Source organism: Anolis carolinensis, chromosome 2 (genome assembly GCF_035594765.1).
Source record: "Anolis carolinensis isolate JA03-04 chromosome 2, rAnoCar3.1.pri, whole genome shotgun sequence".
Lineage (NCBI taxonomy): Eukaryota > Metazoa > Chordata > Lepidosauria > Squamata > Dactyloidae > Anolis > Anolis carolinensis.
Genome location: NC_085842.1, coordinates 99,420,828 through 99,445,968, shown reverse-complemented (window position 1 = coordinate 99,445,968; position 25,141 = coordinate 99,420,828). Strand labels below are relative to the sequence as shown.

General features: G+C 40.9%; 1 protein-coding gene across 4 annotated transcripts in view; it reads right to left on the bottom strand.

The window, feature by feature from the left end:
• flt4 (fms related receptor tyrosine kinase 4) overlaps positions 1–25,141 on the bottom strand; it is a 123,832-nt gene that overhangs the window by 13,140 nt on the left and 85,551 nt on the right. For all 4 annotated transcript variants that reach the window (XM_016991751.2, XM_008104843.2, XM_008104842.2 and 1 more), the window contains 11 exons: positions 24,006–24,365; positions 21,751–21,897; positions 20,594–20,725; positions 20,204–20,310; positions 19,106–19,241; positions 16,469–16,573; positions 12,805–12,918; positions 12,487–12,575; positions 11,027–11,189; positions 9,041–9,135; positions 1,460–1,582 (listed from right to left, as the gene is read on the bottom strand). In XM_016991751.2, coding sequence (XP_016847240.1) covers positions 1,460–1,582; positions 9,041–9,135; positions 11,027–11,189; positions 12,487–12,575; positions 12,805–12,918; positions 16,469–16,573; positions 19,106–19,241; positions 20,204–20,310; positions 20,594–20,725; positions 21,751–21,897; positions 24,006–24,365 — 1,571 coding nt within the window. The remainder of the gene's footprint in view (positions 1–1,459; positions 1,583–9,040; positions 9,136–11,026; positions 11,190–12,486; positions 12,576–12,804; positions 12,919–16,468; positions 16,574–19,105; positions 19,242–20,203; positions 20,311–20,593; positions 20,726–21,750; positions 21,898–24,005; positions 24,366–25,141) is intronic.

The window sequence follows — 25,141 nt, the reverse complement described above, 5'->3', positions numbered from 1 at the left end:
AAGCAAAGAATATCTACTTTGGAACATCAGGAGAAGCTGCAGTCAGGTATTATCAATCAACCTAGATGTTAGTGAAACGAAAGTATTTTCAGAAAGCCGAACATTGGCAAAAGTTTTACCTCAAAATTATCAAACAAATCAGGAAATCCAACTCTGATAATGTGCACTTCAGCACAGATTTTTTTTTTAAGTCAAGCTCATAGTTTTAGTAACTTATTCAAAGCAGTGTTGAAGGAGAGAAATAAAATTACATGCCACTTTCTGTCTTTTTACTGTTTGAGCATTGCTGTTTACCAATAGTGAGACAATTCAAGTTATAATTTCATTTAGGGATTGCATATCAGTGATGCTAAACATCAGATGCATGAAAATATTTTCTGGCATGTTGATTACTACAGATTATATGTTACAATTTATAGCCATATGGTATAGTTGGCAGCACTAAAGCACTACAACTGCTTCCCTGCAGTTGTAGACAGACCTACATTCCCAAAACATTAATCCAGTAAAGCCAATGGACTCAAGTGGCAGAAGGCATTGTTTAACAACATCTATGGGACCACAACTTTTCCATCCCCGGTTTACATTGACCACTTTTTATACAAATAACATTTGTATTTTGTGCTAGAGAAGTGCATTAGACACTGTGTTTCTTTGTTTTCATTCCTGCGTTGTGTAGAACAGACCATAAACTTTTCACTTGTATTATAATGGCTACTATGCAAATACAGGTTGAATATCTCTTATCTAAAATGTTTAAGATAATAAGTAGCTTGGATTTTGTTTTTGTTTTTTAGATTTTGGAATACAGTAGAGTCTCACTTATCCAAGCTAAACGGGCCGGCAGAAGCTTGGATAAGCAAATATCTTGGATAATAAGGAGGGATTAAGGAAAAGCTTATTAAACATCAAATTATGTTATGATTTCACAAATTAAGCATCAAAACTTCATGTTATACAACAAATTTGACAGAAAAAGTAGTTCAATACGCAGTAATGTTATGTTGTAATTACTGTATTTACGAATTTAGCACCAAAATATCGCGATGTATTGAAAACATTGACTACAAAAATGGCTTGGATTATCCAGAGGCTTGGATAAGCGAGGCTTGGATAAGTGAGACTCTACTGTACTTGTATTTGCATCTATGTACCTAATCAGGTATCTTGGAAATGGGACCCAAGTCTAAAAATAAAATTCATTTATGTCTCATATGCACCTTATACACAAAGCATAAAGGTAATTTAAATATAAAAAATATTTGTGCATGAAACAAAATTTGTATACATTGAGCCATGGGAAAGCAAAAGTGTCACTTTATCAGTCAACCATATGGACATATGGATTTTGGAGTTCAAGATAAAGGATGTCAAACCTGTACCTGATTGTAGAGTGCTGGATAACTACAGACTTCTAAAAACAATTGCCATTTGTCTATATACATAGCCTGGAACTCACACTGCCCTTCCTGACATAGTCAGGGTCCTTGTAAATATCCCGGGCGAGACCAAAGTCACAGATCTTCACCACATTGTTTTCTGATAGCAAGATGTTGCGAGCTGCCAAATCTCTGTGGATGCACTAAAGGGAAATGAGACCAGGGTAGGAATGGAGAAACAAAAACATTCCTGAAAATTGATTCCAGTGGTAAGAACAAAAAGGTATGCAGAAATCACTTTCACATCTTTCCTCTAAAAAGAGTACTTAAAGCAGCATACTAATACTATGACAATCAGCACTTATTTCCTCTAGAGTAGGGGTGGGAATTATACAGCCCTGCAGCTGTTATTGGCGTATAACTCCCATTAGCCACAACAAGTTTAACCAATGGTGTGGAAAGCTGGGAATTGCAACCCAACAGTATCTGGAGGGTAGGATAAGTCCTATTCCTGCTTTTAAGTCATTTTATCCAGGTCTTTTTTGCATAGCCTAAGTAACATTGTCTCTTGGGAAAGCAGCTGTTATGATTGAGCCTCATGGCTCTGTTACTGACAGACGTGGACGTAAGACTCCTCGAGAGTCAGATACTCTCGAGGAGCGAGAGAGAAAAAGACTGCGAGACATATTTGCAGCACCATCTGACGAGGAGTCTTTCGAAGGGTTTACGGAGAGAATGGAGGAGGGGCTGGTTAGCTCAGAGGAGGATGAGATGGATTGGACTCGGGTAAGGGAGGAAGTGGGTGCCACTGGCCATGATGGGACAGAAGATGAATGGGGACCTTCAGGATTAGACCCATGGTTTAGCTGGAGGGATGGGACGGGATCCACAGCTGGAGATGCTGTTGGGCGTAGTCAGAGGTGTTCCAGCTCTGACGAGGAAAGTGATGAGGAAACGCCCGGGTTAAGGAGGACAGCTGACAGTGATGAAGATTTGTAACTGGCATAAAATGGGGCTTGAGAGCAATTGCAAATTGCGTTGGGCAAGGTAATCTGGGCAAACGCTTGGGATCCGTGTGTGTGTGGGACGCTTCCCTGAAGACTTGTGTGCTTTCCTGTGCTGTGACGTAAGTTGATTGGAATCCAGGGTCAGACGGCGGGAGGGATTGTGTGGGCATTTGTTTGTGCAAACCTGTGCTTACTCTTATTAGCTTGACCTTCCGTCGTCTTCTTGACGGACGCCATCTCCTGCTTTGAGAACTCGGACTGAACTGACCACGGCTTGTCTTCCCCCCTTCTTGGACTTGGAAAAACTACAAACGTCTGCTTCTGGCTTTGATCTACGGAACGGAACTGGTCTACTCAACTGCTACAATCCTTGGCTGATTTACTCGTGTTGGAGATCCTGTCTGCTGTGTGTGTGGGGGAGCGACGCAAGTTACTCTAAGCACAGTGTTGGCAGCAGAGAGGAATCTGCTGCCAATTAGTTGCATTCTTTGTATCTTTTGTTCCTTGGCTTTCGTTTCGTTTATACCCAGGCTGAAGCAAGCAGTTTGTTTTTACCCGGATTAAACTCCGGTTTAATCCGGTTTATCTTTTGAACATTTACTTTTGCCCCTTTTTGCTCCTAAAGGCAAAAACTGCCTGGCCCTTGTGTTTTACGGGCATTTTTGAGTTCTGTAATCTAATAAACTCTGTTACTTTGAATCTTGTGGCGTTCTGTCCTTGACAGATTGCCCAACGCCCATAAAAAGTTTATTGCAGCAATAAACCCGTCAGGAAGACGATGGATGAGTTAAGGGCCAAAGTAGACCAATTGCAAACGGCTTTTACCGTTAGCCAAACAGCTCAGGCTGTGAAAGGACATGTTTTGACTCCTGAACGCTTTGACGGAACCAGGTGCAAGTTGCCAACCTTTTTGGCACAAGTGGAGCTTTATTTTTCTCAGCTCAGTGCTCATGTTTTTCCTACAGACACTAGCAAGGTGGCCTTTATTTTGAGTTTGTTGACCGGTCCCGCAGGACAATGGGCCACTAATTTAATTTTGGGAAATGACCCAGTCAAGGACAATTTGAATAATTTCAAAAAGTTGTTAACTGATACTTTTGGGGATCCTCTCCGCACGGAGAACGCTGGGTGGGCTCTGTATCGGTTGAAACAGGGAAAGGGGACTGTTTTGGATTACTTAAATAAGTTTAACCTGTATCGCCACCAGCTGGATTGGGGGGAAAATGCATTCATGCTTTTATTTACTGCCGGGTTAAGTGATATGCTCCAGGATGAATTAGCACGCTTGGAGCCGGCTGAAAGCTGGGACGCCTTAGTAGCTAAGGTGCTGCGTTTAGACGCAAGGTTCGAGGCTCGTAAACACTCAAAAGCAATGTGTGCGCCACCCATGCATGTAACCAGGGCACCTGTGGTGATGGGGGAAGAGCCCATGGAGCTTGGGGTCTTTAAAAAGCTGTCTACAGAGGAAAAGAGCCGTAGGAGGCAGCTGGGCTTGTGTTTGTACTGTGGGAATGCTGGGCATTTTGCCAAAAATTGTAATGTGAGACCTTCCCAGCTTTCGGGAAAAGGTCAGCCCTAGTGCGACGTGAGTCCAACGCACTAGGGCTCCTCAAGCAGTCAACTGAGGGGAGGAAGCATGTTTTCGTACCCATTACATTATCTGTTGGGGGAAGGGAACTTGTTTCTACTTTGGCACTGCTGGACTCAGGGGCTACGGTCTCCTATGTAGATATTGAGTTTGCTAAGAAGCATGGCATTCCTAGAGTGCGCAAGGCATGCGACGTGTGGGTGGAAGGAGCAGATGGGAGACTGCTGGAGACTGGGGTGGTTAACCATGAAACCTCAGCAGTAACGTGGGAGGTGCAGGGAGTAACGGGAACGTTTGTGTGGGATATTACGAGCTTGCCTAGATATGATGTGATCCTGGGGATGGATTGGCTAGCTGTAGTAAACCCACAAGTAGATTGGGCAACACGTAAAGTGATCTTAAAGAGGCAGGACTGTTGCACTCTAAATGTTACTCATTCTGATATGGAGGGAGTGCCTGCTGAGTATGGGGAGTTCTCTGATGTATTTTGTAAAAGAGAAGCGGACAAATTACCACCGCACAGGCCATATGATTGCGCCATCAAGTTAGCAGAAGGTGCGAAACTGCCAGCAGGGAGGCTGTATGCCTTGACTGTACCGGAAAGGCAAGCTTTGCGGGAGTTTCTAGATGAAAATTTAGCCAAGGGGTTTATTCGCCCATCTAGTTCTCCAACTGCGGCACCAGTATTCTTTGTAGCCAAAAAGACTGGGGAACTTAGGCTGGTCTGTGACTATCGGATCCTAAACAAATACACCATTCGGGATAGGTACCCGCTCCCTTTAATCTCGGAACTGTTATCAAGGGTGCAAGGGGCTAAGGTCTTTACCAAGCTTGACCTGCGGGGGGCCTATAACTTAATCCGTATACGGGAAGGGGATGAATGGAAGACGGCATTTAACACGTGTTTCGGATGCCACGAGTTCCGAGTCATGCCTTTTGGGCTTTGTAATGCTCCTGCGGTATTCCAGAGGTTCATGAACGATGTGTTCAGGGACCTAATTGACCAATTTTTAGTGATTTATTTGGATGATATCTTGATTTTTTCTAAGGACGAGAAAGAACATCGTCAACATGTCAAGCAGGTTCTGCACCGACTGCGGGCTAATGGGCTTTTCGCCAAGGCTTCCAAGTGCGTCTTTCATGTGCCTGAAGTGGAGTTCCTAGGTCATGTAGTGTCAGGTAGGGAACTTAAAATGGACCCACATAAGGTTGACGCCGTCAACTCATGGCAGGAGCTGAAGTCTAAGAAGGATGTACAAAGGTTCTTGGGTTTCGCTAATTACTACCGGGAGTTTATTCCGAATTTTGCAAAGCTCACGGTACCTTTGACGCAGCTTCTGCGCAAGAAACAGCCATTTGTGTGGGGGCGGGAAGCTCACGAGGCGTTTCTACAACTAAAGTCTAGTTTTCAATCGGACAACATACTAACCCATCCTGATGTTGACAGACCGTTCGTGGTAGAAGCGGACGCTTCTAGCTACGCGTTGGGGGCTGTATTGTCTCAGAAGGATTCCTCAGGGACCTTGCGTCCCTGTGGATTTTACTCGCGGCAACTAACACCCTTCGAGCAGAACTATACCATATGGGAGAAGGAGTTGTTGGCGATTAAGGTGGCGTTTGAGGTGTGGCGGCACTGGCTTGAAGGGGCACGGCACCAGATCGTGGTCAGATCTGATCACAAGAACTTAGAGCACTTGCAAACAGCAAAGAAGTTAAACCAGCGTCAAATCCGCTGGGCTTTGTTTTTCTCCAGGTTTAACTTCAAGGTGCAGTTCGTGGAGGGGAAGGCAAACTTGCGGGCCGATGCTTTATCCCGCAAGCCGGAATTTAAGACCAATGAGCAGGTAGTATGTCAGACCATCTTGCCTACTGCCTCTCTGTGTGTTGTAGATAATGAGCTTGGGTTACATGACCAGATCCTTGAGGCTCAGAAGGATGATGTGTGGACTCAGGAGCAACTGATGCTGCTCTCTGCAGGTAACCGTACCATACTGCCACATCTCCAGGATCAAGACGGGGTATTGGTGCGTAGGGGGCAGGTTTACGTACCAGTGGGGACCCTCAGGTTGGAGGTGATTAGAGCCCACCATGACGAACCCATGGCTGGGCACTTTGGCAGGTTCAAGACCGTACAGCTTATCACCAGGAGCTACTGGTGGCCAAAGATGCGGCAAGACATTCTGCGCTTTTGTGACAGCTGCGCCGTTTGTCAGCAGAGTAAGACGCCTGTTGGGCGCCCTAGAGGGTTGTTATCGTCTTTACCTGTTCCGGAGAGGCCATGGCAAATCATTTCCATGGATTTTATTTCAGATTTGCCTAAGTCTGGGGGTTATACTTGTATTTGGGTGGTGGTGGATTTATTTAGTAAACTGGCTCATTTTATTCCTTGTTCAACCATTCCGGCGGCCCCTACGTTGGCCTTACTATTTACAAAGCACATCTATCGTTTGCACGGAGCACCCGAGGTGATTATTTCAGATAGGGCTCCGCAATTTGTGTCACGCTTTTGGAAACACTTCCATGAGTGTTTGGGGACTAAGTTAAACGTGTCTTCAGCTTTCCATCCGCAAACGGATGGACAGTCGGAACGGGTTAATGGGCTCTTAGAGCAGTATCTGCGTTGTTTTTGTTTAGATCAACCCACGGCTTGGGTAAAGTGGTTACCGGTGGCGGAATTTGCTTACAACAATGCGGTGCACACGTCTAGTCAGCATACGCCATTTGAGCTAACTTATGGTTTTCACCCACGGGGAGGTGTGGCGCCGTCGACCAATGTGGTCTCTTCGGACCCTGTGTACCGCTCTTCGGAAATGGCTGCATTGCATGATGTTGCCCGTCGCTTACTGTTGGAAGCTAAGGCAACGCAGAAGACTCAGGCTGACCGCCACAGGCAGGCAGGGGAGGAGTTGGAAGAAGGGGATTTGGTGTGGTTATCTTCCAAACATATTAAACAGGCTGGGGGAAAGTTTGCGCCTCGGTATTTGGGTCCCTTTCCTATCGTTAAAAAGATTTCTTCTGTTGCGTTTCGTTTGCGTTTACCGTCTAGTTTAAAGGTCCATCCAGTCTTTCATCGTTCGCTGTTGAAACTTGATACCTCTAGTCGTCGTGGTGCTATAGCGGAGGGTATCACTGCCACTTCTCCGCCATCGGGGGAGGAGGCCTTTGTGAGAGGGGATAGTGTTATGATTGAGCCTCATGGCTCTGTTACTGACAGACGTGGACGTAAGACTCCTCGAGAGTCAGATACTCTCGAGGAGCGAGAGAGAAAAAGACTGCGAGACATATTTGCAGCACCATCTGACGAGGAGTCTTTCGAAGGGTTTACGGAGAGAATGGAGGAGGGGCTGGTTAGCTCAGAGGAGGATGAGATGGATTGGACTCGGGTAAGGGAGGAAGTGGGTGCCACTGGCCATGATGGGACAGAAGATGAATGGGGACCTTCAGGATTAGACCCATGGTTTAGCTGGAGGGATGGGACGGGATCCACAGCTGGAGATGCTGTTGGGCGTAGTCAGAGGTGTTCCAGCTCTGACGAGGAAAGTGATGAGGAAACGCCCGGGTTAAGGAGGACAGCTGACAGTGATGAAGATTTGTAACTGGCATAAAATGGGGCTTGAGAGCAATTGCAAATTGCGTTGGGCAAGGTAATCTGGGCAAACGCTTGGGATCCGTGTGTGTGTGGGACGCTTCCCTGAAGACTTGTGTGCTTTCCTGTGCTGTGACGTAAGTTGATTGGAATCCAGGGTCAGACGGCGGGAGGGATTGTGTGGGCATTTGTTTGTGCAAACCTGTGCTTACTCTTATTAGCTTGACCTTCCGTCGTCTTCTTGACGGACGCCATCTCCTGCTTTGAGAACTCGGACTGAACTGACCACGGCTTGTCTTCCCCCCTTCTTGGACTTGGAAAAACTACAAACGTCTGCTTCTGGCTTTGATCTACGGAACGGAACTGGTCTACTCAACTGCTACAATCCTTGGCTGATTTACTCGTGTTGGAGATCCTGTCTGCTGTGTGTGTGGGGGAGCGACGCAAGTTACTCTAAGCACAGTGTTGGCAGCAGAGAGGAATCTGCTGCCAATTAGTTGCATTCTTTGTATCTTTTGTTCCTTGGCTTTCGTTTCGTTTATACCCAGGCTGAAGCAAGCAGTTTGTTTTTACCCGGATTAAACTCCGGTTTAATCCGGTTTATCTTTTGAACATTTACTTTTGCCCCTTTTTGCTCCTAAAGGCAAAAACTGCCTGGCCCTTGTGTTTTACGGGCATTTTTGAGTTCTGTAATCTAATAAACTCTGTTACTTTGAATCTTGTGGCGTTCTGTCCTTGACAGCAGCTAACCCCACTCATTGCATACAAGCCTTCCTATTTGAGGATAGTGTAAGAAAAGCTCTTCTTAATCAAAAATATATTTGCCGTTTGTCCATGTGATGCATGAAAGCAAGGCCTTTCACTGTTTCCCTCTAGTGACTGAACGTCTGTGGCATAGGTAAGATATACATCTCCTATTTTTCTTTCTCTTTTCCAACGAACAGCATCCCTTTGTCATTGAACATGGTTCAGTCTCAGTGGGACTTAATTCATGCTAGGATTTCCCCCCCTACATTATTCTGATAATTCTATAAACCTTGGCTTTCTCCAGCTCTGAAGATGATATCCACATTCATGATTTTGATAATATCCACATGACAGAAGAATGAGGCCTGAATCAGTTGTTAATCTTACTGAATCAATGAAATTTACTTAAGTCATGACTTAACAAGTTCTCATTTACTTAATAGTTGGATTTAAGTCTAGGTTTTCTATTACTACACTGGGTGTTCTTCCTGGAACTCCAGGCTCTAAACAGCCATTGTGGCTACTGACAAACTTATCACTCTTTATTATGGGTACTTGATTAGCAAACACGTACTTCCCCTATTCTGGATTCAATTTCATAGAATGAACTTTAGTTCCACCTTTTTTATATTTGCCTTCTCCGACCCATGCAGAATGTTACGTACCTGTGTTATGTCCTCTCTATTTTAACTCTCAAAAATTCATGTCAGGATATATTAATGAAAAAAGTTACCTTTCTGGAAGCAAGAAACTCCATACCACGGGCCACCTGGAAGCTATAGCAGATCAGATCTTCCATTGTCAGAGGGCTCTGCCACAAATCATCCACTGTACAAACATGCAAGAATAAGTTTTGTAACAGAAAAAAGATGACTTTCATATGGAAATAGCTTCTCTTTTCTTGAGGATGCTCCACGAAGATTTACTGACTAAGTAAAGAGAGTAGTGGGGAAACTGGACATAATCCAAGGCACAGTTAAATATGCTTAAATTCAAGAGATCTCAATCGTCTTTGGGTTGGATTGTAATTGTCTATTATTTAATATTTGTGTTTCTGTACAAACAACCTGAATCTATATGAGTACAAGGTGAAAGATTTATACGATCTGAGGAGAAACCAGAGTACAACCTGAGTCTTTATAGGTGACCAAGTCTCCCTGCAGTAGACATTGCTTTTGCACAAACAAAAGTGGTGCTTGACATTGGTCAAGAATTGTTAAATTTACTAATGTGAGATAAATGTGATATAAATAGCAGGACATCACGATTGAGATTGGGATGTGCCTGTGGGGAGTTACGTATCTGTTTCCTGGTGAAACAAAATCATTATGTATGCCAGGTGATACAGGCTTCATTTCAGAAAAAGGAACTGGCACACCAGTTCTGAGTATTCCTTGCCTAAGAAAACCCTATTACATTCATAGGTTTACCATAACTCGCTAGTGATTTGAGAGACCATGCACACACACACACACACACACACACACACACACACACACACACACATCATACTGGAAGGGGAACAGCCAACCTGTTTACTTGTACATATCCAGGTGCTAGTCTGATTAAAACACAGCAAAATAGAAAACTTCAGAGATTTATAACAGATGCAGAAAATGGGTGGTGTTACAGATGTTTATGGATTACAACATCTATAATCTCATTGACCATGCTGGGAAAGGCTCATGGGAGCAGCTGGAGGTTTATAAGCTCTTACTCATTTATGTACTTGCCAATTGACTGTAGCTAGAGTGGCAGTAATTTGGGAAGAAATGTATGTATTTTTGGAATGAGGAAGAGTGGTGTACCAGAAAAATTATATGACATAATTTAAAAAGAAATCCTGAATCTCAAACAGAATATTTAGAATTCTGATGGAGAAATGGGAAGATCTGGAAGCTGTAACTGTATTTAAAGCAATATACAAAGGGATCTTTTAGCAACTTTGAGACTAAGAGAGAGAAGTTGGTAGCACAAGTTTCATAGACTAAGTCTGCTTCATTTTTATTAGTAAGCACTGATACATATATGTTTTGTACCTTTCTACTTCTTTTTGTTACTCAGAACATAGAGAAATTTTAATGCTGCTCTTTAAGGTACTGTACTGTACAGTCCATTGTATGAAACTGAACCTTGGAAAAGTGACTTTTAAGGAGTATAACACAGTAACATTTTCTTGCAATGTTTCCAAGCTCTTCAGATCCCATGACTTTTTGAACATTGCCTTCATGCCCAGGGAGCTAGTTTTACTAGTCATACCCATTAATGAACATTCCAGCTCACAAAATTGGAGTAAACTTCATTTAAAGCAAAGCAAGAAAGCACACATGCATACACCCATGGTACACACAATATGTGATCATTTGAGATGGTCTGCTGAAGATGGCAAAGTCCCAAAAACTGGTGTTCAAAACTCAGGAGGTAGGATGCAGCTCTCAGTAAATACAGTGCATGCCTTTATGTCCTCTTTCATTTTTTGCTCTGGCTAACACTGCTGAGAAACAACATTTAGTCCTTTCAATCTTGTACGTATTCTTTCTTGGTTCCTTGAACTTCTACCCACTTCTAGTTCTAGCATGAAACAGAACATTATTGATTCAAACGTGGACCACACTTATGAGTATAAAGCACTTATTAAAAAGATCTCAATACTTTTATGTCCATATTCCCTGGAAGGCACTTTCCTCCTGAAAACTAAAGAGAAGAACTGGATAGCTACCTTCTTGCATGAGAGGTGGTGGCGGTGGTACTGATGCTTGGTTCTTGTTCATTAGGAGTCTGTTAAGGATTGTGCTGTCACTGGTACCAGATCGACTCCGCCTATCTGCTCTTACTGCTTCCACAATGGAACGAACCTGGATACGCAATCTTGGAGACTTTTCCTAGGAGGCAGGCCAAACCATAAAAGTTACCATGAGACATTATGCTTTAGGTTCAGTGAACAGCCTAGAAACTCGTATAAGCTACATTTCGCAGGAGGAGATTCAGTGACGAATCCATGTATTTGTACCACATCTGTCACAGGACTATAAGACATATGGTGGATATAGGAACGATATTCAACAAATGCAAACCTAGTTCAGCATCCTTCTCCCCACAGGAGCAAATCAGCTGATGTGAAATGAGCAGCCTTAGTGCTCTGTTGTTCCCCAGCAAACTGACATTCAAACGTATACTACATCAAGAGCTGATGGTAGCTGGAATGGGGACTAATTTAAACGTGCAGAATTCCTAAACTCCTAGGAGAAAAATAGTGACACCAGCCATACAGTATCTTCTTTAGGAGTGGAAAAAATATCCACAAATATTTTTTTTAAAAATCATTAAAAAGCACACCTTTCAATTGTTGAGAATCCTCGAGGAAAGAAATTCTGGACTGGCAAAAATCTTTTCAGTCTGGGACATCTTCTGTGCAAAATTGGGGTAAACTTGTTGTTTTGCACAGAAAACAGCATTTTGTGTACAGAAAATAATTACATGAATTCTGTTGTGGTCTAATGTCATTATAAGTGGTATACATATATGTATACATGTATGTATGGCTTACACGTATACATGTGGAAGCCATACATACACTGAATGTAAATGGGTTTAGAAGTGTGACCTGATCTGAGATGTTTTCAATAAAGTGTGGGATTAAATTCCCATTGAGTTTAATAAAATGTAACACATACACCCAGTGAACATTGAATGTCAGACTGTGAACAATTGAATATGCGGTTATCTACATACAAACTCTGATTGTAAAAAAAATGGTGACAGCACACTTGCTGGACAAAGATGTGAAGGTAACTATTCCCCAATCTGTCCCACCCCACCTCCGATTCCACTCTTATCCTGATTTGGACACTGGACATATGTTGTAAAAAAAATAAATAAAAAATCTTAGAAACTTTACAGTAATTTTTTAAAAAATTCCAAAGTGTTTTCACTTTGAATCCAGAGGAATGTTGTGTTGTCAGACAGGACCGGGATCCACGTATGGACAAATTATTTCGTAGGCATGCATTCAGTCTTAATCTTAAAGGGATAGTATATTGCTCCTTCCCTTTTCAGTCAACTTTAACTGGGAATTATAATTTTCTTTATTCAGCGTCTTTTGTTCATTTCAAAATGATTACAGCATTTAAGATATTAAATGAAAATTGTACTTGAAGTACTGTATTGTCAATCACATACCCTGTAAGGACTAAATCCTTCCCTTTTGGTCCTCAGATAGTTGGAAAGGTTTCCATATTTACAAAATTCAACAATAACCATGAGTGGACCTGCAAAAGAAAGAAAATGTATTCTTATCAATATACTAAGAAATATATTAACAAAGAGTATGCAGCTTTGTGTTGGCCTGACTTCCATACTGTACAATACTCATATACACTATCAAAACACCCTGGGATGATATATGACACAGGCATGAAAACTGAATAAGAAAATAATAGCTCTTCTAATATTTTGCAAATCTCTCATTTGCCATCTAAGTTAATCAGCAATATTTACCATTAGGTTTGGTGCAGGCACCTAACAGGTTCACTACATTCAGATGGTTTCCAATATGGATGAGGATCTTCAGTTCTGACATGAGTGCCTTGTGCTCACTTGCAGTTGCCCCCTCTGAAAACAATATTACAGTGATCACTTGATTGCACATATCTATACTAGTTCTACAAGCTATTTTCTTGGTTTTATTTTTAATATTAAAGCAATGGTTCTTAACCTTTGGCTTTATAAATTTTGGGGCTTCAACTCCCCAAATTCTTGACCAATTGCAATGTTTGCTAAGGCTTCAAGAAGCTGAAGTCCAACACGCGTAAGAAATGCAAAGGATGAGAACCACTGTATTAAAGGATACAATCTTTTCCTTTCTAAAAAAATTGCATTGTAAGAGCTTAACACAATTCATAATGAACAATCCTCTTCTCCATTTGGAATCCAGCCTTTAGAAAGAGAAGATCTTCTACAATCCTTGTGTTTGGGCTAAGGAACCCTTCATAGGAAACATATGAAGATAGAGAAGTTGACCTTTGGATATGTGACAGAACACTACATAAATATGTTGGGCTTATTTTTTTTCAAATTTGGAAAAGAAAAAATGTTTAATTTTAAAAAGAGGACAATTACTTCCTTTTCACAAATTCAGAACTTAAATTAAATTAGATCAATAATTTATCTATCTGAAGCCCCACCTACACTGACCATATAATCTTCTTTAAAATGGATTATAGGAGTGTACACTGACATATAATTCAGTTTAAAGCATATAATCTGCATTCAGAAACTGGATTGTATGGTAGTGTAGATGGGGCCTCAGTCTATCAGAGAAGGGAAATTCTCTATGGTTCTCTACACAAGTATGTTTCCTAATTTTACCTGAAAGTGCACAGGACTGGTTCACTGGAAGAAGGAAAGCATGCAAAGCTTTCCTTACACTGGTGAAAGTACAGCTCTTCCATTTTTTAAAACAACAATACAATATTATGATAGTTACACATTCACAAGATGATATGCTATTCTAAAGCTCTAGATTATATTGTTCAATTGAAAGCTATAGCAAATATATGGCAGCAAATGAATAAATACGTGCATAGCTGTTATTTCAAAGCTAAAGATCATATCAATCTAGTTTAAAGAGATATCAAACAGCTCCAGTTTAATTCAGACCTTTGTGCCTCCATAGCAAATTTATTTACAGCCCAACATAATAGGGTTCATTCTAGTCTAAGTGTAAGTTATGCCTTATTGATGATGGTAAGAAGCAAGAACTGCTAATTCCAGTGAAATTACTGTGTTTTCACCTTGGCTTTCTGGTATTTGGCCAAGATTGTTTTTAGATGTAGATTTCCATTACAAACACTGTTCAGGTCTCTGATTTCATTTAAAAAGACCCTATTAAACTCTAAACCCTCTGAAATAACCAGGGAAAAGTATATTTCCCTTTATTCTCTCTACCCTAATTGATGCTGGTGCTAATTTCAAAATTCCAACAGTGGATTATAATAAATAGAGTTTTAAATGCTACAGTTTAAAATGTTACATTGATTAGGGGAATGAGTTATTAATTTTAGATGCCTTAAGATATTCTATAAAATGAGATCCTCCTAGTTTTTCAGTGTTGCAGCACTCTGATTAGGGCTGGAGCATTAATCAGTGTTTCTAAAAGGCAAGTAACCCTTTGGTATTTTTGTATGTGGAGCAAAATAATAAGATCTCTCTCCTTTGTTTCCTGCTTTCCCTGGCACTGCTTTGTGTCAGTACAGACAGGTCTTTCCCTTCCTGGGATTCGAGAAGACAGTCTTGCTCCCATTTCCTTTGCCCATTCAGAGGACAAGCATTCAGCTACTTTTCTCTTTCTTATATTTTCCTTGAGGGTAGAATTCTGGATAGTCTGGAGAATAGCAGTATGCAAAAGGATTTTGTATCACCTTAGAGAAAAAATGAGGGAATGAAGTTGGTGGTATCAGCTTCCATAGATTCAGGGTGCATCTGCACTGTAGAATTAATGCAGTGTGACACCACTTTTAACTGCCATGGCCTAATGCAATGGAATCATGAAAGTTGCAGCTTACAAGGGCTTTAGCTTCATCTGCCAAAGTTATAACTCCCATGATTCCTCAGCATTGAACCATGGCAGTTAAAGGGGTGTGAAACTGCAATGAGTCTACAGCATGGATGCACCTTTAGTTTACCTCCTTAATGCACCTGGGGAAGTAGATTAAGTCTAAAAAGAGACTAAATGGTTAAAATGCAAACAAACGTAATTGGCAGAATATTAATTGAAGGTACTCTGTTCTTCCTGTGAAAGAATCCTTAGTTTTGATTTCTTAAAGAATCTTTGTTCATGAACATATTAATGGTTTAGGAGAATATTGAGATAGCATTTGAGACAACAATCAGCTTTTACTCCAAGGCTGTAAGGCAGGGCTTTGGAATGATATCACAGCTAAGACCTCTTGGGCTATCTACTTTCTTTGGCTCCATCCTCCAAGAAGCCGGATACAAGAAATGAAGAAAATTGCTGCATGAATACAGGTCACCATCTGCCTAGTGATAACTTACCATAGAATCAGGTACCAGTTGATAAGCCCATGCAGTTGTCAGTACTATCTTGCCAAGTAGTGGGGGAACCGACCATATTTCTTTGAGAGCAGGTAAATAACGAAGTTATTTTTAACAAGCCTTTCATTTACCAAGTAGAGCATTAATTATCACACTACCTCATCATAGTGCATTGGGGCCATTTTTTCACTGCCATGGTTATCTTCTGTGGAAAGCTGTGACTTCCAGTTTAGGAATGAGCATTTCCAATTGTCATCCAGATAGCTCTGGTGGCTCAGTAAGGTTCAATAGGATGGAACCATGGCAGCAAAGTGCTATAATTACGTATGTAATATGATAAGGCCTCTGAAACCATGCACATTACAATAAGCTACTGGCTCACTCACTCACTGTGAAAATTCTAGTACAAATCAGTTGTCTAGATGTCACTGGGCTTGATTCTTTCCCATCTGGATCTGATTCAGCTGTGTTATTTAATGAAACATTATCTTCAAGAAACATTGCCAAAAATTATCCACACTGATATACCATAGTATTTATATTAATTAATCTACTACAAACTGATTAGTCAGCTACAAGATGAGTGTATTCCCCCACTGCCCTACCAACAGTCAACAGCTGAGGAGGGTGGAATGGGACATTCTCTAGTTATTGTTACTGACAGAATGGACAGAGTTAATGGCCAAGAAACCAAGCATTAAGAAAAGTCTGTAACCGATCATTAGTCACTTCTATGAAAGCTGAAAAGTTTTTGGCTTTTCCTCTTATAAATACAAGTGGGTATCCAGGAGATGGTGAAGGATCTAATTAAATCAGAAGAATATGGTTTTTCAGTGACAACTCTTAACCATATGGATGTCTTGAAACAGGCAACTAATTGTTGTTGCTGTGTGCTTTCAAGTAGTTTCTGTCTTATGAGGCAACTCTATCACATGATTTTCTTGGCAATATTTGTTCAGGGGTTGTTCATTTTCCTCAGTGGATAAAAGAGTTTTATTTGCCCAAGGTCACTCAATGGGTTTCCAAGGCTGAACTGGGATTAAAAGCCTTGGTATTGTTGTATTTTAATGCTGATGTTTATATTTGCCTTGTCATTTATGTTGCCTACCTTTGAGCATTTTAACTGCCACTGTCTCACAACTGTTGCTCTTATTAATTCCAAAAGCAGAGGCTTCCATCACTTTCCCAAAAGCCCCATGGCCCAGGACTTTGCCTGAAAAAGAAAATGAGATTGGAGAAGGAAGGAATCACGGCAAAACTGATTACTCAAGGTGCAAGTCAGGGAACTATTCAAAGAGCACATAACACAGTAACTTGAATGGGACCAAAGCAAAACAGGAAACTAGGGACAAAAAAAGAAAAGAAAAAAAAGGAATGGTGCAAAAAAAAAAAAAAAGCAAGAGGAAAGCATGGCTCTTTCACCAACTCCAGGTGGCGATGCTTTCATAGAAAGGGCCAGGGAGGAAATGGGACAGGAAATTTAACAGACCCAATGGTGACAAAGCAAGGGAAGGAAGTGGCTAAATGAACAGAGATGCCATTTGTTGCCCTCAAACAGAATATATGGGAAAGGTGAGGCTATCTATCTCTTTGGCATACAAAGGAAGAAGACAGTAATTTCATTACCGTTTAGTCTATCATCTACTCTTCTTTTTGACAGACCCACATGGGCTGTTCTTATAGGCAATATTTATTTCTCATTTCAGAAGCGAACTGAGGGTACAAGTTTTAATGGATTTGCAAACATAGAGGGTTTTTTTAAAAAAAAGAAAAAAAACCTTGGCATTAATACTAAATGTCTTTGCCCAGTAGCTGGCCACTTGGGAGTGCCTCTGGTGTTGCTGTTAGAAGGTCTTCCATTGTGCATGCAGCAGGGCTCAGAATGCACATTCAAGGTAGTCTGTGGTTTGCTCTTTTCCACACTCGCATGTTGCGGACTCCACTTTATAGCCCTATTTCTTAAGATTGGCTCTGCATCTTGTGGTGCCAGAGCTCAGTCTGTTCAGCACCTTCCAAGTTGCCCAGTCTTCTGTGTGCCCAGGAGGGAGTCTCTCATCCGGCGTCAGCCACTGATTAAGGTTCCGGGTTTTAGCCTGCCACTTTTGGACTCTCACTTGCTGAGGTGCTCCTGTGAGTATCTCTATAGATCTTAGAAAGCTATTTCTTAAGGATGATGGAGTTTTTTTCTTCCCTGCTGAATTTATGCCCTTATACTCTCTTTGCATTTTTGGTTTTTTTTTTCCTGCACCACCCCCACCTTAATGAAGGAAGGAAGCTCAACTATTTTTTTTCTTTTTTTCTCTATCGACTTTTTTTTCTTTTTCCCCTCCCTCTTTTGTTTTCCAGCTTTTATCGTATTGCTCCCCCTCCCCCCTTATCCCAGCAGATGGTTTTTTTTCTCCCCCCCCCTGCCCTCCTTCCTATCCCTAGAAAAACCCTTCAATAAAAATTATTGCAAAAAAAGAGAGCTATTTCTTGATTTAAGGTGTTGGCGTGCTGGCTGATATCCGAACAGGGGATGGGACGAAGATGTCAATGCCTTGGTCCTTTCATTGTTGGCTGCTACTTCCCGGCGGATGTCAGGTAGTGCAATGCCAGCTAAGCAGTATAATTTCTCCAGTGGTGTAGGACGTAGACATCCTGTGATAATGTGGCATGTCTCATTAAGAGCCACATCCACTGTTTTAACATGGTGAGATGTATTCCACACTGGGCATGCGTATTCAGCAGCAGAGTAGCAAAGTGCAAGGGCAGATGTCTTCACTGTGTCAAGTTGTGATCCCCAGGTTGTGCCAGTCAGCTTTCGTACTATGTTACTTCTAGCGCCCACTTTTTGCTTGATAGTAAATCAGTGCTTCTTGTCAGTCAGGGCACGGTCCAGTGTAACTCCCAAGTATTTTGGTGTGCTGCAATGCTCCAGTGGGATTCCTTCCCAGGTAATCCTCAGAGCTCAAGATGCTTGTCTGTTCTTAAGGTGGAAAGCACAAGTCTGTGTTTTAGATGGATTAGGGATCAGCTGGTTTCCCTGTAATAGGCAGTAAGAGCACCTAAAGCTTCGGAGAGCTTCTGTTCAGCCATTTCAAAGCTCCCTGCTTGGGCGGTGATGGCACGATCATCAGCATAGATGAAACTCTCTGTCCCTTCTGGCAGTGGCTGGTCATTTGTGTAAATGTTAAACATTGATGGAGCAAGCACACTCCCCTGAGGGAGTTCTTCTGTTTTCGCCATCTGCTTCTCTGACCCTGGAATTCAACAAAAAGCTTTTGTTCTGTAGTAGATTTCCTATGAAGTGGGTGAGGTGGTAGTCCTTTGTGATATTATAAGTTTTTTTCAGTTTTTTACTGAGAAGGTGATGGCTTACAGTGTCATAAGATGCTGACAGGTTAATGAAGACAGCTCCTGTAATTTGCTGCCTTTCAAACTATGTGCTGAGTCAGATTCAATACTTGTGATGTGCAGCTTTTCCCTTTCCAGCTTGCTCCGGAATCAAACATGGGTCTATTTTTTCCATAATTCTATCCAAAATAAGTCTCTCCAGAACTTTGTAAAGATGGCACAACAAGGAGATTAGTCTATAGCTTTTTGGGTCATTACGGTCTTTACCTGGTTTCAAGATGGCTATGACTCTTGCTTTCTGCCAGATTTTGGGAATCTGACAGGATGCAATGCAGTTATAGGCAATGATATCTAGGAATATAATTATACCTATTCCTTATTTATCAACAAACAATGTGTCACAATGTACCTAGTCGAAGTCGCTCTCGTGGAAATTCCCATTTGCTGGAGTCATAGGGCAGGTATTCACATTGCTCTTCCAAAGGAACTTCACCTGGGTCCATGATAATGGAAAGATAGCCAGTCTTGATATCAGCATGAGCAGGCTGCAGAGAGAGGAAGGGAGGGAGGGATTTTTTTAAAGCCAAAAGTTTGTAGATACCTGTCATTGTGGAATGAACATCTAACACTTTGCATTTTTATCCAGGTCTCAAACTTTTGCTTGTCAGAGCAAAGGGGGCAATGAATAGGGCAATACATAGGGGACAAGAATACTTCAGCATTAATACTAATATGCCATATCCCATTAAAACTGGCTTGTCTTTAAAAAAACATTAGGACACATTGAATTTTTCCACTTGTCCACACATTAGTCCTTGCCAAAGACATTTACAAGCCAAGAGTTTTGTTCTTCGGTTGTGCAATATCCCAGTCCGTCTCTTAAAACAGAGGAAATTAACAGTATGTGCTTGTTGTTTTGGGAAAATGACAAAAAGAATCTGTTTAGCTAGAAATGGCAGCCCTATTGATTTTCCTTCCACTGCAATGCCAGCTGTGTTCAAAGGTGGTTGCCAAAGCCAGTTTTTTTTTGTTCTGATGAGAATCAGCCTTTTGACTCAAAGAAAAAAACCAAACCTATTGAGTAGGAACATAGAGGTGGACATTTTGCGGGATGATTGTCAGAACCTCTTGACCTTCACTTTGCTTTGATGGAAGATTAATCCAACCATCTGTTAATAGTTACATTGGGTTGCTGTGAGTCTTTCGGGCTGCATGGCCATGTCCAGAAGTTTTCTCTCCTAGGAGAAAACTTTCTCTCCTAGGAGAGAAAACTTCTGGAACATGGCCATAAAGCCCGAAAGACTCACAGCAACCCAGTAATTCCAGCCATGAAGGCCTTCAACAATACAATGGTTGCATTACTCAAATACGTTTTTGTGAGTTATGCCTCTGTTATCGCAAAAAGGAATTCAATAGAAGCAACTAGTTTTGCATGTAATTAGTTATGCATGTAAACAAATAACTATGTATGTATAACAAGCTCCTCCTAACATCCGGGTTAACTTACTCTCTTAATGTTACAGAAGATGAGGATCAAGAGAATCCAGAAGAAGATGGCAATGACACCTGTCCCAATCAAGATCACAATCTCCACATTGGTCCTGTCATCTGAACCTACAAAGGTCAGGAAGAACAATGGCAGGATAAGCAACAATAAAACAGCTTGAAATAGGTACATATCAAAACCACATCAACAGGAGTAAAAACTCTGTTGGAAATATTCTTGATTTACTTCAGGTTGGGCCAAGATTGGGGAGGATTATTTTTGTGATTTGAATGTGAGAAGATAAAGTTATTTCAGCATGGCAAAGGACCTTTCAGTGAGATTCTTTCTTTCTTTGCCTTAGGCTTTCTTTCAAAACACATTTCCTTAGGGAGTTGAAGTTAATAATAGTACCTTCTACAGAAACACTGGCGGAGGAATTCACACAACCCTTGGCATTGCAGACACTACACAGGTAAAGCCCAGCGTCCTCTTCTCTCACCCTCTGGATACTCAGCCTCTGATTGGAATCTGCCAGGTCAATCCCTGAAAATAGGCACAAGGGCAAGGGCTTTCAGGTGAGAACAAGCGGTGCCTAGGCAGGGCTTGGATTCTCATACTTTGGTGTGACATTAAAGGTCTTTCTAAATAGCAGAAGCTTGGACTGAAATTAGATCAGGATGATCAAAAATGGTATTGTTTCTTTTGACCATCGGTCACAACAACCTATAAGGGTCCTTGGGCACATTTATGGAGATATGGCTTATCTTCCAATAGTAATGTTTATGACACAGTAGCCCCCAAATACATTACAAAAAGACACAGCTTATATGGAAAATATCAAATTCATAAAGATAACTCAAGCAGAAATAACAGAAAATGGCTTCTAATTTATCACATAGTAATTTTTACAGATTGTCCTAATTCACAGCTTTCTTGGATTTTTTTTTGCAAATATGTCCATATCTCAATTATTGTGAATAAAAGCCAGACATCCTGCAAGTATTTTCTGAAAGCCAGAAATCTGAAAAAAAAAATACACCCGTGTTCCTTTCCTCATTGGGAACCATCTCAGTAATCTTTACATTAATGTGCACTTTTCCAATCACTTGCTTCCTTTGCATAAGTTATTGATATATCTGATTTATTTCTTGTAAATTTGTATATCTGTGTACTTGCATCTAATACAAGGTATGTTCATTGATTTATTACCATCCTCCTCACATTTCATCATCACAACAATCCTTTGAAGTAGGCTAGGCTGAGAGACAGGCACTGATCCAAACTCTTCCAAAACATTACATGGCTGAGTGGAGATCTTTAGTCTGAACTGTCTTGCACAAGCTCAACATTTTACCTGTATTAGTTACATCACTGTACTAATATTGATACCATAAGCAGAAGACTATTGAACCGAATGCCACATGTATAATGACTCGAACATGAACAAAACATGAACCTGAACTTTCAAATCTCCATGCCCCAAACCAAAGTGTTGCAGCTCTTTGGTACAAGCAAGACAATCCCTGCCCGAGGCTTTTCCCTCCCCAGATTCCTCCAGTCCACCCTACCTGAGACCTCTTCTACCAGCTTCTCATCCTTATACCAGTTGATATTTGGGATGTGTGTGCCATCCACTTTGCAGCGCATCTCGATGGAATCACTGATGTTCACCAAGATGTTTGACAGGTTCTGCTTCAACCTGGGAATTTCCAGAGCTAAAGGAGTAACATTAAGGTAATAAAAGTCAAGCACAAGAAAATAATTCGGATGGAAAGTGAAAAAGAAACAATATGGAAGGAGAAGGGCGATTTTGATCATAATTTCCTTTTAAACAATAAACGAATTATGCAAAAACTGTGCAACTATCATGAGATCCAGCTATAACAGAATAAAATGTCAGCCTTCTTCTCTAGACTTCCAGCATTGTTGATCCTCCATATCCATGGGTTCTGTGCCCATGAATTCAACCAACCACAATTCAAAAATAATTGGAAAAAACAATTTAAAAAGCAAACCTTGATTTTGCCATGTGTCATAAAGTGTGCTGATGTGAAGGCTGTTGTAAACTCCCACTATTTCACAGATCCACAAGTTCGCACTGGCATTTGTTTGAACTGTTTATCATTTTATGTAAGGGATGGCATTTTATTATGGCATTGTATATAATGGGACTGGAGCATCCATGGATTTGGGTATCCATCAGAAACCAAGAGGCCGCTGTATGTAACCAAAAAAGTTGGGGCATTTTAAAGGTTTTCGACATCTCAGTTCATGCTCTGAAGGCTAGAGGAGACATAATATTCTCCAAGAGTTAATCCATCTAGGAACCTGCTTTGGTGAATTTATTTTAACCACAGTTTACGTTGCTGCTATTTCACATAATATTTAAGCTTAGCAGGAAACATTCACACTTCAAAAGACAGGGGGCATGAGGTGGCAATACCCAGCTCACTCACACAATCAACACAATCTTTAGTAAGAGTTTAGTAAATAGAGTTTTCTGTTTAATCCCAAGATCCTCATAACCTAATTTTGAACTATTCTCTTGGGATTAAATAGAAGATCTGTTAGAGATGATGATAAAGATGAATAGCTAGGAATGTTCCCTTTGCCCTGGCCCCTAAAAATCTACAAGTAATATATTTGACCCAAAATATGAGCTTTGCAAATATGCATGATGTTATGGCCCGTGACATTCCATTTGCAAGCAATATTATTAAGAAATTATTAAGAGCCCTTTTTCTACCACTTGAACCAGACAGTCAGTTCAGGATACCTATGAGCTTCATTACTTGTGACTCTAGTGTTCGGAATCACAAGTTAGCTTCAGAAATGCTTAAAATCCATTTTAAAATAATAATCACTGCATTTCATATTAGAGCCATTACTTTTTCTGCTTCTCCAGTTTTGAGACTTGGCACTACAATTATTATTTCTTCAAATTAAAATTGTGCAGATTTGTATTTCTTAACTTTTCACAGAAAAACTGTGGGTTTTTCCAGAATGATTAAAAGACGTGTGAGTTCTTATAACATAGCTCTCTAGGGCCCCTTCTGCACTATCCTTATATCTCAGGATCAAATCCCAGATTATCTATTTATCCCAGATTATATGGCAGTGGAGACTCATATCATCCAGTTCAAAGCAGATAACCTGGGATCAGATCCTGGGATCTAAGAACAGTGTAGAAGGGGCCTAGTTTTTCTGGGAGCTGTTATTAACACCTACTTAGATCTCCACTAAAGGGCTCTTTCAAAAAAATTTTGTTTGTTTTATTCAGAGCATGGTTTGCTGTGATAGTCCTATGATTTGAAGGGATTTTTTCTTCTTCCCAAGATTTTACTTTTTTGCTTCAGAGTCATAGAATTCCAGTGGAAAAATGCCACTTTGCTGATGTTATATAGCACTGTAATATTATTTTAAAAGAGGAAACAATAGCAACAGCAACAACAGCAGCAGCAGCAATAGCAACATGAAAGAGGCTGTCTTGTAATTAAAACAAACTCTCTTGAAGGTGAGAATAAAATGTTGCAGCTGGTACTAGGAATTGCCAAAACATACCATAGTCTGTAAAAGAATGTTATTTTTATTTGGACATTTGACAACTAATACTGCAACTTACAACACATTTGACTAATCTGGAAGAGACCCATTATTTACAGCAAGATCAATTTGTGGTCCCTAGAGTATCTCCCAGGATAAACCTGAATAGTTAGAATTTCCTACACTACTTTGATTCAGACAGACATTTTCCTTTCTGTACAGCTTTCATCACCACAAAGCCCTACTTGTGAGTCTTGGCATTTTCATTCCAATCCCTTACCATGCACTGAGATGTATCTTTTGTGACAGTGTTTCTCACTGTTCTCTCTGTTTTGCACTTCACACACATAATCTCCTTCATCCTCAAGAGAGATACTTGGGATGGTGAGTGTCAATGCAGCGTAATTGGAGCTGGGTTTAAAGCGCAGTTCTCCTTGCATCTTAGTTGCATAATGGTGGACATTCTTGCAATCCAAAACCATTGGATTGCCCTCCTCATCATGGAGCGTGGAGAGGTTGAGCCGGTACCACTGAAGATTGTCATAGGTATAGTTATCCGCATTGCAACTTAGCCTCAAGTCTTGTCCCTCAATGAGCTCCTCTGAAGGCTGTGACTCAATTTCAAATCCATCTGGGATGGCTGCCAGAGAAACAACATAATGAAATATCTAATTATCTAGCCCTAACTAGGCACATAGGATACAATACAATACCTCTTTACATCCAGAGTATATAGGATTCCCTGCTGCTTATGGCTGTGCTCAGGAAACACGGGGAACCATTGATATATATATATATATGTATATGTATATGTATATGTATATATATATATGTATGTATGTGTGTGTGGGTAAAAACAGAAGCTTCTTGAACTCCAAACCAAAAGCATTTCAGCATTTTTTAAAAAAGCATTGAAAGAAGCTGCTCATAAATAAGAGAAAACAAGGCCTACTGAGATAAAATGTCTATTACCATTATACAGCCACAATTATACAATGAATACTTGATATACTGCTTGAGGGAAAAGCAATGAAAGGAACTGCCTATTAAGAATGAGTTCCGTGATCTCATTGTCGAATCAAGTGGGATTCAAATCGACAAATATAAGTTTTCTATTGTACATGGTATCAGAAAGTTAAAGACATAACAACTCTCATAAATATGTGAATTCACACACTCTTGAGGAGACAAAACTCTAGATTCCTAAATGATGACAAGAGATCAGGACACAACCTAGTTGAGAAGCAGGACACTAGAGGGTGCTACTGCATCAGGAACACCTGGGAACTCTGCCTTCCAGCTGAAATAGCTTGGATGTCTCCACTTTGAGGGGGAAAGGACAACTCAACTTGTGCTTTCTGTTTTCTAGTACTGTGGTGTCTCTTTCTTTGCTACTATAATGTACAACAGAGACCA